This window comes from Cottoperca gobio, chromosome 14 (genome assembly GCF_900634415.1).
Source record: "Cottoperca gobio chromosome 14, fCotGob3.1, whole genome shotgun sequence".
NCBI classification, from domain to species: Eukaryota; Metazoa; Chordata; class Actinopteri; order Perciformes; family Bovichtidae; genus Cottoperca; species Cottoperca gobio.
Genome location: NC_041368.1, coordinates 13,228,892 through 13,248,973, shown reverse-complemented (window position 1 = coordinate 13,248,973; position 20,082 = coordinate 13,228,892). Strand labels below are relative to the sequence as shown.

General features: G+C 40.1%; 2 protein-coding genes across 2 annotated transcripts; both read left to right on the top strand.

The window, feature by feature from the left end:
- Positions 1-1,535: 1,535 nt before the first annotated feature.
- vps51 (VPS51 subunit of GARP complex) lies at positions 1,536-7,328 on the top strand. The gene is made up of 11 exons (XM_029447789.1): positions 1,536-2,019; positions 2,820-2,949; positions 3,033-3,179; positions 3,274-3,493; positions 3,863-4,778; positions 4,883-5,098; positions 5,216-5,299; positions 5,408-5,542; positions 5,649-5,770; positions 6,739-6,826; positions 6,904-7,328. The coding sequence occupies exons 1-11, from the start codon at positions 1,828-1,830 to the stop codon at positions 7,162-7,164; spliced, it is 2,511 nt and encodes an 836-aa protein (XP_029303649.1). The 5' UTR covers positions 1,536-1,827; the 3' UTR covers positions 7,165-7,328.
- Positions 7,329-7,361: 33 nt separating this feature from the next.
- tm7sf2 (transmembrane 7 superfamily member 2) lies at positions 7,362-19,642 on the top strand. Its single transcript, XM_029447790.1, has 11 exons — positions 7,362-8,083; positions 9,348-9,430; positions 10,330-10,526; positions 10,804-10,858; positions 11,339-11,533; positions 13,257-13,360; positions 15,386-15,505; positions 15,828-15,996; positions 16,073-16,153; positions 16,291-16,413; positions 18,921-19,642. Exons 1-11 carry the CDS (start codon positions 7,944-7,946, stop codon positions 19,079-19,081), a joined length of 1,428 nt encoding a protein of 475 aa, XP_029303650.1. The 5' UTR covers positions 7,362-7,943; the 3' UTR covers positions 19,082-19,642.
- Positions 19,643-20,082: the final 440 nt, after the last annotated feature.

Here is a 20,082-nt window from a genome sequence, read left to right as displayed (position 1 = left end):
TGGCAATGACACAGTGGTCACTGATGTCATTTGCAAATACAGAAGCAGTGGTGTATTTGTGAGGAGTATTTGTAAGGATAAGATCAATTAAGGAGGATTTTTCAGGAGATTTCTGATTGGGTCTCGTGGGACTGCCAACAATCTGAAAGAGATTTAAGGAATTGCAGTATTTTTTTAATGTCCTCTGATGCTTGTAGCAGCCAGTTCCAGTTAAGATCACCCACAATGACAATTTCATTATAGTTTAGACTGGACAAAAGCTGCAAAAGCTAAAGACGGTAAAGCGTCACTGACAGCTGAAGGTGGTCTGTAGCAACCAGCGACAGTGATATGGAGAGCTTTTGATACTTCCAAGTCAAGAGCCAAAAGTTCAAATTGTTTTGTCAGTGATGTAGAGAGAATAATCTTTACATGAAACTTAGATTTAACAAAGACTGCAACACCTCCACCCTTTTTTGGTCGATTAGTCCTATATACATTGTAGCTGTCAATATTAATATCCTTTCAGTCTTTCTCACCCTTTGGTGAACCTCTCCGGAAAGCTTTTATTTTGCCATGTGTTCTGCTCAGATGCCACACTTGTAGATGTATTGTACAATGAAAGCCACAACTCACTGTTACATTTCAACTAGATGGGGTTGGAAAAGCATATAGTATTAAAATGGGATTTTGGCAATATAATGTGCAGGGATGTGATGTAACAATGTTAAGTCTTATTTAGACAGTTGCTTTATTATTACGCCCGTGGAAACGGTTTAACATGCATACTATAAACACTTACTAATAAGTTAAAAAATGATTCCACAGTATTGTCCAATAAAATGAAAATTGTTTTCTCTTAAGATAAAGTCTGTTTTCTGGTTTCAAATGTCTCCCCTTTTCTTGATTCCTCTTCCGGATTTCAGGGTTTTTGTTTTTTTTAATGCAAGAACATGTCTCGTCTATAACAGCCATGATTTAGCATCACAATTTCACAATTGATGAGTCAAAAAGATCTGAAACGTTCCTTGTTTCAGCAGTGCAGCCCATTCCAAACATTCATCAATGCAGACATGGACGTCTAGATTATTAAAGTGGCAGGATTTTACTTAATTGTTAACTTTTTTCATACAAATTAAATAAGGATATTATTATTTATATTTTATGACACATCATGCACACAGACACTAGACACTACGTGTATTAATTGTATTGGATCGATATTTATTTATATATTTATTAAATGCATTACATCTGATCTCGTGGTTCAGTTAACTGCTGTATAATAGCAAAGATGTTCTATAAGTAAAGATAGTGCATTACAATCGGCGCCAATGGTATGTCTCCTAAGTGGGAGCGGTCTTATGTATTTATATTTTATTCTGGTAACATTAGATATTTACCATATACTTATTAGATATTTACACATGTTAACTTTTTTTAAATGTCTCTGATAATAGTATGATATGCAGTAGTGGACTTCCGGACTGTCAGACAAGAAGTACGTTCCTCACCAAATTGATTTGTATAGTTAACTCTCTTGACTACACATACTCTTTGACGACGTAACACTGGATAGGCTACAAACCCGGAAAGCAGTGACGTTTTCAACTGGTTTTCAAGCTAGCTGCTTGTGTATCAGAAGGAATATGACATTTTCCAATAATTGTTTTTGAAAAACTCTCGTATTAAGAGCAGGCAGCTAAGCGACACCAATATCAGTCACTTTGGAGCAAGAAGATAACGTTTTCAGGCAGTGATTGTCCGTTTTTACCTGCCAGCTGGACGCCCGTCATCTTTGTTTATCGTCATTTTATTTGTACATTTGTCACCTTGCCGGCATACAGTATGGACAGTGAGGCAGACGGCTTGGTGGCGGTGTCGGGGGACTCCGGCCCCGACAGGAAGCGCAGGGTGCACGGCATGCTGAAGCTCTACTACGGGTTGAACGAGGAAGGAAAGACCGCGGAGCTGGCGGACTCCCTGGATCCCTGCGACATCAACGGGCCGCAGTTTGACCCCGAGCTCTTTCTCAACAAGGTGAGGAGCACTGCTGTCATGTGAACTGTTTCCACTGTGACACACACACAGTAATAGACACAGTAGAAACAGTATGCTATTAAAGCTGTCGCAATATGAGTGTTACCTGAACCGGCTAATGTGTAGGCCTAGCCTAGTAACTTAAAATATACAATAAACCAATGTTTTTAGAAGAGTCTCATTGCGTTTTATTGTTGCTGACTCCCATCACTGCTAATAAACACCAATACCCAGAGTGCCATTTGCTATTTGCGTGTCTGACCATCACAAGCAGGCAGTTTAAATTGATTGATGACACACTACAAAGTCTCCTTCGGTGTGCCAGAGAATATGGACACCTATATAAAGAAAATGCAGAGTGATTTAATATGAGGTCTTGTGATAAAGGCTAAAGAATCACAAAGCTAAGTGGGAATATATTGCCGTTTGTATTACCAAACAATGCATAAATTACCAGGTGGTCATTCAACCAACATTACGTCTTGTGATAATGGCAGAGAATGAAGTGGACAAGACATTTTAACCACACAGTACAACAAATCACCAGTATACATTCAGTAACTTCAATTCCATACACATATTGCACTCTTGCATATACCTTTTTTTGCGGGGGAATGGTTGTGATTGACTGTACACACACTTACTGGCTGTGGATGATACACCCCTTTGGTTGAATCAGTTATGAAGAAAGCTGCTTTATGAATAACAAAAGTATACTGAATAGTGTGTCATTTAACGTCGGATTGTATGTACTTTTTTTGGTGTAACTGACTATTTGTGTGTTTTGTGTCCAAATGCAGCTTAGAAGAGAGTGCTCTCTTGCGGAGTTGATGGACCAGGAGACGTGCATGGTCAAGCAGATCCGCTCTTTGGACAGTGACATGCAGACGCTTGTGTATGAAAACTACAACAAGTTCATATCTGCTACAGGTGAGGGAACGACTCACTCGCTGTTAGTTACTGTTGAAATGTTGTCAGATTTCGTTGATGGACATTTTGCCATGTCTTTGCAGACACCATAAGAAAGATGAAGAATGATTTCAAAAAGATGGAGGATGAGATGGATTGCCTGTCTGCTAATATGTCTGCAATCACCGAGTTCAGTGCTCGTATTAGTGGTACTCTTCAAGACCAGCACGCACAGATTACAAAACTCTCAGGTGAGACCTACATTGGTAGTTTGTTTTGTTGAGTCATTTGTGGGACTTGATGTGATGGTTATTTTCTAATTTTCCTCTTGTCGTTCCACCCCAGGAGTTCACACTCTGTTAAGGAAGCTGCAGTTTTTGTTTGAACTGCCTGCTAGATTAAATAAGTGTCTGGAGATGCAGGCCTATGCTCAGGCGGTGAGGTCCCACCGCCTTGCCCGCTGTGTGCTGCAGCAGTACAGCCACCTGCCCTCCTTCAAGGGGATTCAGGACGACTGTCACGCCATCATGGACAAGCTGGCACAGGAGCTTCGACAGAAGTTCAGGTGGGAAACTCTCAACCTACAATCAGATTAGAGACGGCACTGTGAGAGAACATAACACTTGAGTCACGTTTACTGCTAACAAGAAACGTGATTGACGAGTGTACCTAGAGTTCATGAACCATAGAAATGAATTAGGATTAAATGACACTTTTCTAATTTAACCCTGATTTTACTCAAATCAATATTGCCAATTTGCTGCATTGTGTATTGCAGATATTCATGCTACTCAACTAAAAAGTGAATTTGTCATCATTGAATGTTGTGCTTGCCTTTTACAAAATCCTTTTTGCAGTTTGAATTTCAAAATGTTGAAAGACAGATTTATTTCTTGTAGATCCACTATTTCTACCTGATTTGTTGTCTCTTAAGGGATGGTGGGTCAAGCGCTAAAGATTTATCAGAGTGTGTGGAGATGCTGCTACAGTTGGATGAGCCAGCGGAGGAGCTCTGTGATAAATTCCTGAGCCATGCGCGGTCTCGACTCGAGTCGGACCTCCAGGGTCTGGAAGCAGAGATAAGACCGTACCCGTCTGCCTCAGCCGTGAAAGATGTTTCTGCACGCGGATTGTCATCTCCTGCAGCCCCTGGATCTCCGACTCATAACTTCCCTAAAACGAGCAATATCTTTTCTCCCAGCTCAAACACTGACATCCTGGAATTCATTGACAGAGGCTGCAATGAATTTGTCAGCAGCTTATGTTTAGCAATAACATCCTATCAAGAACTATTTATCAACCACGCTCAGACAGGTGAGCTTGCATCCAAAAACATTCCTCAGATGGCAAATGGTAAATTGCATGTTTTTGTGGATGATCTGGCTACTCGGTATTTCTCGCTTGTGGAGCGGAGGATACAAGAGGAGAAAGGTGTCGGAGATAACTCCCTCTTGGTCCGCGCACTCGATCGCTTCCACCGCAGACTTCAGGCTGTGACTAAACTGCTGCCAGGCTCTTCCGTGTCATCCCAGGGGACTGAGATTGTGATACGGGCGGCAACGGAGCGAGTGAAGCAGTACCTCTCTGCCCTGCAGAGCTTCTACATGGACAGCTTAACGGACGTGAGGCAGGCCCTGGCGACACCTCGGCTCTCTGTGGCCAGTGCTTCAGTGGCGGGAGGAGGAGCTCTTCTAGGGGGGGTGGCCTCTGGCAGAGATGCTCCGACCAGCCTGCCAGAGCTGCTCTCCTCCCTGTCAGCCTCTATTCTCAATCAGATTAAGTCAGTGCTGGCATCAGTGCATCTCTTCACAGCTAAGGACATTACATTCTCCAACAAGCCATACTTTAAGGTGGATAGTTTTTCTGTTTATTTGCCAGCTTACTCCAAAAAATAATGTTCTACTCTACCCAATAGTGAGAGTGACAGCTGTTTCTGTGTGTCTTCTCCTCGTAGGGTGAATTCTGCAGCCAGGGTGTACGTGAGAGCCTGGTGGTGAGCTTTATAAAGTTTGTGTGCCAGTCTTCTCGCCAGTTTTGTGAGAGTGCTGGCGACAAGGGAGGTTCCACTCCTCCGGCCCTTCTGTTGCTGCTGTCTCGCCTCTGCTTGGACTATGAAACCTCCACTATCTCCTACATACTCACTCTCACAGACGAACAGTTCCTTGTGCAGGTAAATGCTTGGCACCTTGTAAATGCAGCAGCATGCATCTATTTTATTCATATTTTCCTACCTATTTCACTGCCATATATGATATAATACAGGTCTTTTTCTTTTTATCCTTCTCAGCACCACAGTCCCGTTACACCTGTCACAACTTTATGTACAGAAGCCAGGGAGGCAGCACAGAAACTGCTCAACCATTATGTAAAGGTATGTTTGAACCTACAACATTCACTGAGTGAGACATCCCTGCAGGAAACTATTATACAATAACCTTTTCGCACATATATAAGTTTAATTTGTTGTTTGTTTATGCAGGTTCAGGGCCTCATTATCTCCCAAATGTTAAGAAAGAGTGTGGAAACACGAGACTGGGTCAACACCATCGAGCCACGAAATGTCCGTGCTGTGATGAAGAGAGTAGTAGAAGACACCACCTCGATTGATGTGCAGGTGACAGTTTACAACATCATCATCTGCATTCTGTCTTGAAGTCCAGTCCGCTTTCCACACCGTGTGTGTGAGTAGTCTGCCTTATGAACTGTCTGCTCTCCTGTAGGTCGGTTTCTTGTATGAAGAAGGTGTGAGGAAAGCACACAGCAGTGACTCCAGCAAGAGGACTTTCTCTGTCTACAGCAGCTCGAGGCAGCAGGCCCGCTATGCTGCCAGCTACACTCCAAGGTAAACAAGCTGCGGTGGTGGTGGTGGTGACCTGCTAAAACAAAGCGCAGAACTTTTTTTTTTTTTGGTTTTATGACAGCATTTTTATATGTTTACAACAAATCAGACTGTCAGGGATAGATTGAACGGATGAAGTCATGAGCATGCTAATGTTGCCCTTTTTCCAGCTCGATGCTGTGTGCTAGTGAGTGTATATATAATATAAAAGAACATTATTATAATTTATTACAAAAACTTACAATTTATAGGATTTCCTTCAAGCCACCAGACTCTAGTCAGACAAAAGTAATTTTACCTCACTGATCATCATAAAACACACTTTATTCAAACTCAACAGAAACAAAACTCATCAAAACTGTCTTTGTTAGTCTTTCCACTTTTCCAACAATCATCTGGTTTGACAGTTTGAAAGTGAGACGGTAACGGATATAAAAAAGAAGTAACCACTGTTTCCACTGTTAACTAACCCGCCTTTCCAGTGTGTTTGTGACGTTGAACGTGACACACCAGGGAAGAAAACAGAAAGGCGTACTCGTCTATTGGCAACGGGAGAAGAGTCTATCGCCTATTAATGCTTTAAAAATCCCACATTTATGCAATAATTTTGGTTCAAAAGGGGTGTTAGACTTCATTTAGTGTGTTTTTGTCATTTCTTCAATATGAGACAGATGCATCATTTAGAAGTGAAAATATGTAAAGCAGAGCTCTTTCCTAAATCTAAAGCCAAGATCCATCAAAACTCCCTCTCGTCAGCAGTTACACATGTCCACCATTAATTCTTGTGCATTCTTCTGTCCATGTATGATATTGTTAAGATATTGCATACAAACGGACGCAGGCAGATCATCTGTATTACCTCCTTCACTTCCACAGCAGGGGGAACATTTGACTTGTCTTCAATCATAAGAATAAGGTCATTATTTTAATTGTGGAGGCACTTGAGTAATTTGTCTTTTGTTTGCCTGCAGTGCTCCCATGGATACTAATCTACTGAGCAACATACACAAGCTGTTTTCTGAGAGGATTGACATCTTCAGCTCAGTAGAGTTCAACAAGGTGAGTGCAGGTCTTAAATATTCTGATGTGTTATCTATAGTGAAAAACATATCTCACACACACTTCCACTGTTCCAGGTCTCCGTGATGACAGGAATTATCAAAATCAGTTTAAAGACTTTCCTGGAGTGTGTCCGCCTGCGCACTTTTGGCCGTTACGGACTGCAGCAGATCCAGGTTGACTGCCACTACCTGCAGATGTACCTGTGGCGGTTCGTCTCCGACGAAAACCTTGTGCACTTCCTGCTGGATGAGATAGTGGGGAGCTCCGCCCACCGCTGCCTGGATCCTGCCCCAATGGAGCAGAGTGTGATCGAAGTCATCTGTGAGCGGGGTTAAAGCTCAAAGTGCAGAACAGCCAGCCTGTCTTCTCCTAACACCAGATCACAAACACAGACACAAAAACACTGGAGTCTTTTATCCAAAATTCACTCTGTTACATAATTACTGGTAAATGTTAAATATATTCAAATGATACTGAAAAATGCACTTTTATTACTGTAAGAATATATATATATATATATATATATATATATATATATATATATATATATAATCCAACACTAATGAAAATCAAACGCCATTTAACTGACAGTTTGCATTCTAGGCACTTGTCATTCAAGTGCACATGAGCCTTGAGTACTTAGGTTTAGTCATATAATAGTCATTTTCAAATCATACAATATGAGAAAATGTGTGTAAAGTGAATACAGAATAATACACTTACTAAAAAGAAAAAGTTGAAATCTCCTGTATTAATTAATTATTTGAGGTATATTTTGCTGAATAATATGCAAGATGAATATGATTTGATTATGTAATCCATGTCTAACACTAAAGTAAGTACAGCAGTTTACTGTAACTTCCACAGATAAACAGCACGTTTTGGAATGGTTTAAATATGTGGGGTCTACAATAAAAGTGTATGAATTTGGGATTCAAAATGGTGTGTTCTTCCTTTACAAAACCACTTTTGTAATATAAATGTGTAGTATTTACCGATATCAATGTAAATTAGGTATGTTTCACAACCTCCGCAGCCATTCCTCCCTGTAGAACTGTCGCCACCTGATGCGCTCATTTGATTGGCTAAACCCTCTTCTCTCCACCCTCTTCTGATGGCCACGGAGGGATCTGATTGGCTGAGAGACAGTTTCGTGCTGATGAACTTGTTTCTGGGCGTTTCCATCTGCAAGCTGCTGGATGGATGCATTAGAATATCAGTACCGTCCCATCTACTTCTACATGCTTTACACCGGTAAGACACTGTATTCTGTCTGTTTCCAAACATTTCTGCTCTTTACATGCTGTATTATTCTGCAAAGTCGTTATTTCTCTCGCGCTCAGATTATTTTAGCATCAACAGGGACAGCAACTAAACGTCCTTTTCGTCTCATGTTTCACAATAGAAATGTAGCTTCTTGGACACACAGGAACTGACAGCGGTGTAACCTTTAACTCGGTGGTTTACGACAGCAGTCGCAATAATACAACACTAATAACAGCTCCTTTGAATTATGTCACAGAATGGGAAATATTGCCTAATTTTAAAGAATATTTTCAACTTTTTGTCGACACATATCTATTTGCTACTTTTTTTTGCACAGTTCTGTGGTTCTTGAACATTTCCCTGAAAGATGCCCTCTGTGTGAAAAGGAATAATTGTCTCCACTTGTAAAAGTACACCATTGTGTGAAAATAAGTTACCAAACCAGAAAATGTACTTAAAGAATCCAAAGTAGCCCCTGTGTTAAATATTATATTATATAACCTAGTACTATTGACTTTTTATTTTATTTTATTCTATAGGATGAAGTATTTAATTTAAACTGATATAAAAGTGATTTTTCGTTGTATTAGGATTAGATATAGTATTTGACATGTATGTTATAGAATATATATATATTAAATGAGTGTACAATTATTATTGATGCATTGCATATTGATGGGCAGCATCTTAATGTAGCTGGTTGAGTGAAGCTACTTTGAGCTATGTTATGAACTGTTGGGTAGCTGTAATCTGTCTCACTATCCTGATACCCTTTCTTGTTAGTACAGTTTGGTAATTGAAGGTAAATCCCAGCAAAACTGTGCACAACTCCAACGGAGGAGGTCGAATTAGCTGCAGTTTTTAAAAACAGCTGTGTGGATATGCATGGCCTTTAATCTGTAATAATGCCTCATGTTGCACTGAGTACAGAGTATTGTGTTTTGCATTTAAAATCACAGGTTACAGTAGCAGTTAGAAAAATGTAGTGGTGTTAAAAAGTACATAGTAGCATACAATAGAAATATTTAGGTAAAGTACAAATAATATGATTAACGTGCATAATTACATCACTGCTTATAACAAGGATTTGTTCAATCTTTTGTTTGCAAATCAAGTTCATCATCAGAAAGGTTTATTACCCCTGTCTTTTTTGATAATTGACAATACTATTACTATTAGAATAATTACTATTTACTTGTTCCTCAAATGTCTTTATTTTGACTGAAATATATCTACCTTAATATTTTCTCAGGAGACCAATAATGAGGCCAAACAGTCACACGCTCAAACACAGACCCTCACATGATACAGAGAGGGAATTTGGAGGAACCCTGGGTGAGTGACAGCAGGCCTGACCAGGCGCCACCACCTTACATCCACCTTCATTTTTGCTCTTTACGTAGCCATGAACTCCACACTGAATATAATTCCTATTCCTGTTACATTTTCTGCAGTTTAGCAGAAAGCAAACAACGTTTTTCTTTCATTCGTTCGTGTCTTTTAAGCGACTGGATGCCTAACTGTCCCTCAGGATCAATAAAGTATCTATCTATGCACCCTTCTCCCTTACGTGTCACTTCACTCTCCTCCTGCAAACTGTGAATGCTGTATTACATTCATTTAACAGCCAGCATACAAAATAACATTATTCCTAATTTACTCTGTGATATATTGACACTGTTGTGATAATTGTTGTTTCATAAAATCATAAAAATGCTGCCACAATAGAAATAAAGAGATGACAAAGCTCGCTGCAATATGTTATTACATCTCTAGTTAGGAAACGAGTAAGATTTATCATTGTAGACATGACATGAAATGAGAGAACAAATGCATCACAGCTTCTGTTTGTGTGAGAGAGCACATCGGTGGTCTTTCGTCTCCTGCTGCTTTCCTTAAATTGAGCATCACATCCAATTAGCTCTCTCCTTGTTTTCAAAGTAGAATCACATTTTGGACATGACAGTTGAGCTCTCTGCGGACTAACAGACTATACTGAAGCTAACCATGCGTTTTGTTGCACCCACACTGACAGCGAATCTAATTGTTTTGCTACTTCGTAGTTATTAATATCTTACTATTAATCTGGTATATTAAATATTCTCACTGTGCTCCATTTGTAAGTTTTCCTTGTGTTGCTGCTTCACTCTTTTTAGTGTCTTCATTGCTTCGGACTACTGCTCAGTAACGTCAGCCACAATGTCATCTCACTTTCACCTGTAATCGTCTCTCAGGTGCATTATGCATACCCATCCTTCTCCCGTTGACGGTGATGTTCCTGATCTGTGTGAGTCGATCCCCTGAGGCCAGTGTGCTCCAGTGGCCCCCTCCCCTCCCCTCCTCTGACCAGCTGTGGGACCCTCTGGCCCTCGTTCTTCTGCTGGGCTGGATCGCTCTGCATGCCCTCCTCTATGTGATACCATTAGGAAAGGTAAGACACGTGATGAACCCACCAATAAGATCTTGCATCTGGAAAGTTGAATCTTTTCACGAGATGTAACGTGATCATTAGTGAGCTTGATATTCTGGTGTGTGGATTGTGTTGCTGTTGAACAGAGCCAGGCTTGCTGTGTTGTCTAAGATTAGACTTTATTGATCCCCATAGAGAATCAATAGAGAAAAGTCTTATATGCTATGACTCTGTTCCAATTATCATTAAATACACAGAATATGTTTTATATGTTCAGATTCAAATTTTGTACCTGCAGGTGTCTGAAGGATTAGTGCTGAGGGATGGAACGCGTCTCAAGTATCCCATAAATGGTATTTATATGACTGCTGAGTTGCAACACATGAGTTTTCTTTTAAGGATCATTTATTTTTAGTTTTTAATATGCATATGTTAAGTCTAGTTTCTGCAATTCTTTTGACCAGGGACTAGCTTTGTGTGTGCTGTTAGTAATGGAGGAGAATTGTGCTCTTGAGCATTATTGTATATAATAATGTAGTAGTGGTAATATTATGATAGCTGTAATATTTCACAGTTGCTTTGTAATGCTTCACTGTAGCACAAAGCACCAGCTGCAACATTTTATTTTTAGGAGGATCCAAAAGTCATGTTTCTTTATGTATCTTTTAGTTTAACCTCTACACTTCCTGGCAGATCTGACCTTTAGCTAAAGTTTACTTAAGTTATACAATCTGAAGTTCAACTCTTTATATTGTTTTATACCAGCCTGTGTCAGTCTGCTTATATCTTACCCTGGGCAACAACATTTAGCTTTGTTTGTTTCTCTCCCTCAGGTTTTCACGGCCTGTGCATCAGCGGCGTGTTGCTGATGTTGTTACTGGGGCTCGGGGCTCCTCTGGGGTATCTGTTTGAGCTGCTGTTGCCTTTGGCAGTTTGTGCAATAGCGGTGTCATTCCTGTTTTCCGTCTACCTCTATATCCGCTCCTTTTGGGTTCCTTCTCATGCTCTCGCCTTGGGCGGCAACACAGGTGAGAGTGGAGGTTTATCATTAAAGAAAGAATCCACCTTAAGATACTATTTTAAAACAGTTACTGGAGATGCACTGTGCTTTTGTATGCCTCTTTTATTGTTTGGTGGAGGATTTTGGTATTCCTGTGGGTAATTATCTAACGGTCGAGCTCTTCAGGAGCCTGCAGGCATCAAGTGAACACTGTTTCGAGTAAGCTGACCCTGCTACACCGGCTGCGCTGTGCTCCACTGTGCTCCGCTGCGCTCTGCTGCATCTGTAGGCAGAAGCCTGAGAGCATCCAGTATTGTGATTCAGCTTCTGCTCGCCAATGATTACATTTGTGAAAAGACAAAATGATCAAGGCAAAACAACATGCTATATGAAGTCAAACTTCCTCTGTGAGAATGTAGATTTAGGAAAGCAAAACACATTAAGCCAGTGGCTAAAGAGATGGATGGCAACAAGATGCCATGTAGCACATTTAGTCATGCTAACATGCTATCCCTGCTAACATAATGACATTCTCAACTGCCCTCGGTATATAGTGATAGATGGATAGAATCGGAGGGATGAAACCCTCTTTTTAATGGTCACACATGCAGAGCGCACAATGGGGGAAGGGGGATGTCTGGTGCCTTGCTCAAGGGCACCACGGCAGGGCAGGAGGTGAACTGGGACCTCTCCAAGTAGCAGTCACACTCCATTTTTTTAGGTCGGGTCGGTGACTTCCATGTAATTCCATGTATCTATTTTTGTCAAAATTAGTTAAGTTCTCCTGCACCATAGTTAACATATATCACACTCTGTCTACCACTAAACCTTATCGTCTATAGGCCTACTTACCTGTTGGGAAATCAACTCTGCTCACTTTATACTTACTTGTCATATTTACCTGTAGAGAGAAATCGCTACATCGCTAACTTCTAAGCTAAAGGAAACTGTTCCTACATAAAACTCCTTCTGCACTAGACCAAACTTACCTTGATGTTTACCTGCTATGCTTATCTGAATACGAAAAAAATGTGTGTTGTCTTAGAAAGATATTTAAAAGTATTAAATTAAATTCTCTGACACCTGTAGACTCCCTGTCACGCTACTCTCACATGATGCATGAATTATATACATGCATTATATCATGCAGATGTAATGTTTATATGGTAAACATTATATCTGCTTTCTGCTTTCAGTCCACCATTACTGTTAGTCTGTCTACACACATGCATTAACAGCCTAAAGCAACTGAAAGCAACAAATGCATGCTCCTGCTGGGTGTTAAAAGGCATTCGAGAAATTGTAGAACATTGCTGAAAATAACTGAAAGAAAGCCGAGACGGGCAGATGGATTGTGGCTACACAAAAACCCCACTTCGCCTACTAACGCGGCAGTGGATTGAACATCACAGATTAAAATTGGCCTTTTTCACAGCAGACATTTAACCGCTGAACTCGCACATCTAAATGGAGTGAAGCCATTAATCAAGGTTGTTGATGTGCTTTTACTGAGATATCAAAATGTCTGCTTTGAAAAACTGCACATTAATATGACAGCTAATCGCTAATGAATCGACTCGTAAAATTCATTATTGAAAAAGTTGCTGATTACATTACAGACTTAAACATAATACTGATTGACTTTTATTTACTGTATATACCTGCAGGCACTGAAATTACAGAATTACTTCATTTGTCAAATCCTTTTTGTGGAACTTTTTTTAATGCATTAATCCCTGTGTTCCTTCTAGGGAATCCCCTGTATGACTTCTTCATCGGACGGGAGCTAAACCCCCGGATAGGAAATTTTGACCTTAAATATTTCTGTGAACTCAGACCGGGTCTGATGGGCTGGGTGAGTTAATCTGCACGAGTGAAAATAGTAAATCCAGACACTGATAAAACCTTCTGTTACAGAGGTTATATCTTGTTATATAGATATACTGTACTCTATTTTGAGGTTAAAATAACTTTGAAAAAAAGATGTGTTTATATAAAATGTAACTTCATAGAATCTTCCTTCAACTTTAAACCATTTTTCTAATACAAAGAGAAAGTAAAACAATATCATTTAATTTAAAAGCTAAAGACCTAAAATGAATAAAGATTACAGCAAACATGACATAATTAAGGTGTTTATTAAAACACTAAGCTGATATACATTTATTACATATTTGTAAACTTTACTTAACGCAGATGGTGATCTCTGTTAGAAAGCCCAACAGGTGGCGATGTTGCTCTCATAATAATAATCTCAAGCTGCTTTCATTATAATTTGCATTCAGAATCAGAAACTTTTCTCCCTGATGACCTGACACAGTGAGTGTTGGAGGGCAGGCATCATCATCATTCCAGTGAGAATAGTAAATGGACGGCATTTATAAAGCCCCTTTCTACCGATCACTCAAAGCTTTTTCTTTTTTCTTTTCAAATGAAATTCCCAAAATGACAACACGGTTCTCTTTATCTTCACTAGTCACAAAAATGAACATGGAGACAATAAAAAGATCGAGTCATACTGGAAACTGTAGATGTAATGTCCTTTATTTACATTTCTATCTCCGTATTTACAGTTTAAACAGTAAAACCTCTGCACATCTGAATGTTATAAAGCCAGGTGCGTAGGAGAGGATAGAAAAAGCTCCAACCAACTGGCTACAGACAGTGTGTGGGAGATTTTTCCTTCCTGTTGAATGTTTAAATTTTTAACTTTCAACATCTTACAATCGCTGATAATGACATTTTATGGGCTGAGTCTCGTATATTATATAAATCCAGTTCATAGTCTTCAAGAGGCCAGTTATAGTTCCATGACTCTTTATAAATAAAGTATTAATGTTTAGTCTCCTTACATTTACATGTCTTATCTCGTGATGTTAGACCCTTCCAGTAGCACAGATGGAAAGATGAGTCATTACATGCTGCATACTTTACGGAGGTCAAAAGCTCAAAGAGAGAACAACTTGTTTTTATTTGGTGAAATGTCAAAAGATATTTCCCAATACAGTGAAGTAAACTGGATTTTTCACATGCAGTGAGTGATGAACATTTTGACTTCTAAACCACTCCAACCCGCAAGTCATGGAGACATTAGAAAGTAATCTTTGCATGAAGAAAGTCAGCAAGGGTAAAGTTAATACAGTTTTTAGTGTTTTTTAAGATTAGGCTTTTAGGCTTTTACGCCTTTTATTGATCAGATGACAGTGTAGAGGCAGACTGGAGATGAGGAGAGAGCGGTGACATGCAGCAAAGGTTCCACAGCTGGAAGCGAACGGGGGAAGTTGTGGTTATATGGTGCGCTGTAACCTTTCTGCTTATTTAACGGTAACACGCACTCAGTGGCCACTTTATTATGTACACCTGAACATTCTAATTCAATGCAAAAGCTATGCTATCAATTTTATCTTTATGAAGTTTATAATGTTCAGTTCTTGGGGGCATTGTTGGAAATGTGTACCATTTACATCATCATTTATTCACTTAGTCGCATTTTGTTTTACTGATACAACCAACCTTTCCACCTCAGAAAACTTTTTTCAGGTGGATGGAAATGCACCTGTAGTAGGAATCATAGAAGATATGGAATTCATGGCAGTGCTGTTGTACTGGATTGTATAGATGCATCTAATGTAGTGGCCACTGAGTGTAAATGGCAATTGTCTGTGGAACCACTGTGGTTTTATCCGTGTCGGTTGCCGTGTGTGTGTCGGTCTCTGCTGCATTGATTATTGGGTGTTTGATGACCTGAGAGTGACTTTTTGTCCTTCTCATCCAATGAGTCACATAATGAATTTGTTTACCAATACTTGGGAAGTGCGGGCTGACAGATGTCGTCTAACTAGATGCTCATCAGTGATCACTTTACCTGCTTTTCTCTCAGGTGGTCATAAACCTTGGCATGCTGATGAAGGAGGTGGAGCTCCGAGGTTCCCCCTCACTCGCCATGATACTGGTCAACAGCTTCCAGCTGCTGTACGTGGCAGATGCTCTGTGGAATGAGGTGAGGGGTCAACAGAGTCAGAGATAAAGATTTTCCTGTTGATCCTAATGTCATGCATGAATTCCCATTTTAGTCCTGCTGCCATTTAATGTTATTTTATACTATTTTATCTGCTATTTTTGTACTGGTACTTCAGACTCATGTACATCATCACTGTGATTATTGTACTGTAAATGCCTCTTATTCTGTCTAATCTTATGTTTCTGCTGTGAAGCACTTCTTGTATGAAAGGTGCTATACAAATAAAGCTTATTATTATTTTTTTTAAAGTGGCACACACAAAGACAGATCTTTCTAACTGTGCTCTGTTGTGTTGTAACAGGAGGCTGTTCTGACAACCATGGACATTGTGCATGATGGTTTTGGCTTTATGTTGGTCTTTGGGGACCTGGCCTGGGTTCCCTTCACATACGGCCTGCAGGCTGCTTTCCTGGTTGTGCACCCACAGGCCCTAAGTTTACTCGGAGCAGCAACTATAATAGCACTCAATGGTAATCATGTGTGAGCTCGCATGTTGTGTGTCATGTTTGAAGATAGAGATGTTAACCTTTGTCTCTTTTCCTCAAGGTATTGGATATTATGTTTTCAGAAAATCCAACTCGCAGAAGAACCAGTTCCGACGAGACCCTACACATCCAAGTGTTGCAAGTCGGTCACTTTTTAAGACTTTCCCATCTTATTTCTATTTATGTATCTAAACTCAGGCTGTGTATACCAGAATTAAGTGGGGGTTGATTTCTAAAGTGACTTGCACTTCTTGTAAAATATTTACGCTGCCCTTGCAGGACTGGAGACCATCGCCACAGCAACAGGGAAACGCCTGCTGGTGTCTGGCTGGTGGGGTCTCGTTCGTCATCCCAATTACCTCGGTGACCTCCTCATGGCCCTGGCGTGGTCCCTGCCATGTGGTAAGACGGCTTTTTAAAGAATGCTGGAAATCATTTGTTTTTTTTATTCAACAAGCAATGTTCAGTTTTTGTAGAGACTCTCAGAGTTGATTCATCTGAATGCTTTAAGTTTGTAGTATTGTTACATTTTCAGTGAATATGTCTTATAGTCAATTTTGGTTCCTCTCTACTAATAAAGCTTTCCTAATGCATATTGTTAGGGCTGAATGTCTTTAGTCATCAATACTTGTGCTGCTACAACGGCCCTTATACATCAAATGGTATACTGTGCTATTGATCAGTATTGGGGCGGCTGTGGCTCAGGAGGTAGAGGGGTCATCCACCGGTCGGAGTGGTTCGATTCTCGGCCCCTACGGTCGACTTTCTCCTCAGGCAAGATATTGAACCCCAAATTGCTCCCGATGGCAACGGTATGCGCGTGTGTGTGAATGTTTATCTCTACTGAAGAGTGATGAGTGTGGTAGCTTCTGACTCTGAATGCTGACATGTGTTTTAAAGGGCTTTGAGTGATCGCAAAGATTGGAAAAGCGCTATATAAAGGCTGTTTACAAACCCTTTTTTATTAAACCAAAGGAGCTGAAGTGATAAAATAGATCAATGTTTAGTGATACAACTTTAAAATGTATTAAACCTGCAATAATTGATTTATTTTAGCCACTTTGGGGCAGCAGAAATTCAGGTTGCTACCAAACAGTTGCTCATTTTACGTTAGGGCGTGGCTACCTTGTGATTGACAGGTCGCTACCATGGAGTTTTCTGGTGCTCTCTGTGTTTTTGTCTTATAACTTTAACCTTTTCACGTTGTATTTTCAGTCCATGAAAGTTAATATTAAAATGTTGGTTGCTTAAAAAGGTCCAGTTCAGTCATCAGTTGTACTTGCTCCACTTTCACAGCTGATTCCAAAAAAGAAAAGATGGCAACGGTCAAAATGTCAAACTACTTCAAAACGTTATTCCACAAACCAATAGGTGACGTCACGGTGACCACGTCCACTTCTTATATGGAGTCTGTGATTTGGACTGTAGTGTTTTTGGTCACCTAAGGGAATACAAGTTAAATATTCACGCGCCTTTTATCTCTGTTTTGGTCTCCACCAACTCGATCTGGCAGGTGGTCGAATTGTCAACGAGCTGGTGTGCCACCTTAAGGAAGGTTTTTGAACAGGTGCTTACTAACTAGTAAATCTTTTTATGATGGTCTGTTACGATGGCCAGCAACTTGGTTCATATGGCATTTTTAAAGTCCAGTTTGTATAATTTAATGGCATCTAGCAGTGAGGTTGCAGATTACAACCAACTTAATACCCCTCCATTTCCAAGCGTGTCGGAGAACTATGGGGGCCTTTAGCTAGCGTAATAAAGGCCCTCTCTAGAGCCAGAGTTCGGTGTGTCTGTTCTGGACTACTGTAGAAACATGGCGGTGCAACATGGTGGACTCCATGAAAGAGGACCCTCTCCCTATGTAGATATGAAGGACTCATTCGAAGGTAACAAACACACAAGGATTCTTAGATCAAAGTGATTACATACTAATGAAAACACAGTTTCTGCCAGTAGATGGCCCTAAATCATACTCACTTTAATGCTGTACTTTGTATCTTTGTTGCCCGTCTTTCAAACAGATTGCTACCCCTATTCTATTAACAGGAAACGTGTGTGTATAAGTCATTTCTTGCATCAGATTTGCCCCCGCCAGATGCTAAATTCCTCACTAGGTTCACCAGTTTGTCGCCTGCTGTTTGGTACTGAACCAAAATAATAAAGTTTCAGTGCTCTGTGCCCACCAAGACATTTTGGCAGCCACCAAAAATGTATCGTATTTCCTTCCTGATAATTAAACCGCGTTTGCGACTGATGCAGAAGCAACAGTGTGTTCTCTTTGTTGCTCTGTAAGCTGCCTTATGTTCCCTTGAAAACTCACTTCCTAAAACGGTTGCTGTCAGACTTTTGTTACAGCTGACACATTCTGCTCATTGGTATTCAAACTTTATGTGACTCACTTGTGTTGCTGCCTTTGTAATTGAGATGTACTGTAGTGTCTGCCTTAAATGCCGCTGCAAAAGTCACAAACTGCTAAATTATGCACTCAAAAAGAAAAGAAATCATGACAGCTTGTTCCAGATGTATGAAAGCTGCACTGACAAAGGGAACAGTGGTCACATCCAGACCCTGTCTGAAAGACAAAACGGTATTTTTGTGCAGTCACAAGAAATGACTATTGAGGCGAATCAACACTCGGAACATTGCGAGCTTAATCAAACTTGTATTCATCGCAGGGCTCTTGTATAATATAGATTGAGAAGAAAATGTACAGCTATTTGCAGAAGAGGATGCACACTTGATTACAGCTTGGTTGATGGCACAACAACAATAACCATGATATCAATAGTAGTGTCTCGATGATCATTTTAAATGAATAATTTCATTTGTAAATCGTAAATATGTTTTCTTTGTCATTATTTGTTTCTTCCTGCTTACGGTCAATGTATGCTTGTGTTTTTCTTCAGGGTTCTCACATCTTCTGCCTTACTTCTATGTCATCTATTTCACCGTGTTGCTGATTCACCGAGAGGACCGTGATGAGAGACAGTGTAGGGCCAAATACGGACTAGCGTGGGACACCTACTGCCGACACGTCCCCTACAGGATCTTCCCTTATATCTACTGAACGGGGAAGCAGGTGGTTGGAACTGGACCAAAGCGGTCTCACACTATCCTCGTGGACTCTTTAAGTCCACACAAACTTAGCAATAACTTGAAATGTAAATCCACTTTCAGTAACTCAAACCACCAATAATATCCGGTGCTGCTGCTTGGATTCTGCAGGGAGCTCACACTTTTATTCAGCCTCCATTATTTAGGCTGCGGTTCAATTACAGAATGATGTTCAATGGATCACTATTTTCTAATTCATTGAATTGTGACTCCTCACAGGAATCTTATACAGCTAAGTATGCAGTCTACATACACTACACAGTGTCTCTTGTTCAGCATAAATGGCTAAACCTCAAGTACATCTGTAAACAGCGTAGGCCTTGAGATTCTTTTCTCATAAAAATGAGAAAATACGATCCTAGAAAAATAGTAAATAAAATGCACAACACCTGTGCCTTTTTTAATGAAGAGACCGGGCATTTTTACTACGCTTGTTATTTTTTTTACAATGTCTTCTTTTTTTTTAAGTCCATGTATTTGTGAAATACATTTAAAATAAACAAATGACACTTGATCATGCATCTTAGTTTCATTTATTATCTCTCTGAGCATTGTGGAAAACACAATAATACTGTGTTAATATGGGGAGCTCAAATGTTTCTATGAAGTTGTTTGAATGTCAGTTTTTAATAACCCTTTCCCACCTGTTCACCACCTTAAATGCTTAGATGGATTCTCTTTCCAGTGTTAAGGGCTTAATAGCAGACGTTCTCCGAGCTGCTGGGCTTATTCTGTCAGGCTTCAGTTTTGAATATGGTCTGTTCCTAATTACTCTTAAGGAACAAAAAGTGGGCTGCATTAATACAAGTAAATGCTGTCAAAGGGCTCCTGGCAAACAGCCTCAATCATCATTAAAGCATTGCTCGGCCTAAAAGCTTTGATTCAGAGCAGGTTTTTAACTGTGGGGGTGGCAGGCGGTCTTATTGTTCGCTGACTGGTGCGTCTCCTTGAGGA

Coding starts and splice junctions, on each gene's coding strand:
- vps51 (XM_029447789.1), top strand. CDS start 1,828: ATGGACAGTGAGGCAGACGGCTTGGTGGCGGTGTCGGGGGACTCCGGC. Junction 3,180..3,273: donor ACAGATTACAAAACTCTCAG/GTGAGACCTACA, acceptor GTTCCACCCCAG/GAGTTCACACTCTGTTAAGG. Junction 5,300..5,407: donor TGCTCAACCATTATGTAAAG/GTATGTTTGAAC, acceptor TTGTTTATGCAG/GTTCAGGGCCTCATTATCTC.
- tm7sf2 (XM_029447790.1), top strand. CDS start 7,944: ATGGCCACGGAGGGATCTGATTGGCTGAGAGACAGTTTCGTGCTGATG. Junction 10,527..10,803: donor ATGTGATACCATTAGGAAAG/GTAAGACACGTG, acceptor TTGTACCTGCAG/GTGTCTGAAGGATTAGTGCT. Junction 15,506..15,827: donor CAGATGCTCTGTGGAATGAG/GTGAGGGGTCAA, acceptor GTGTTGTAACAG/GAGGCTGTTCTGACAACCAT.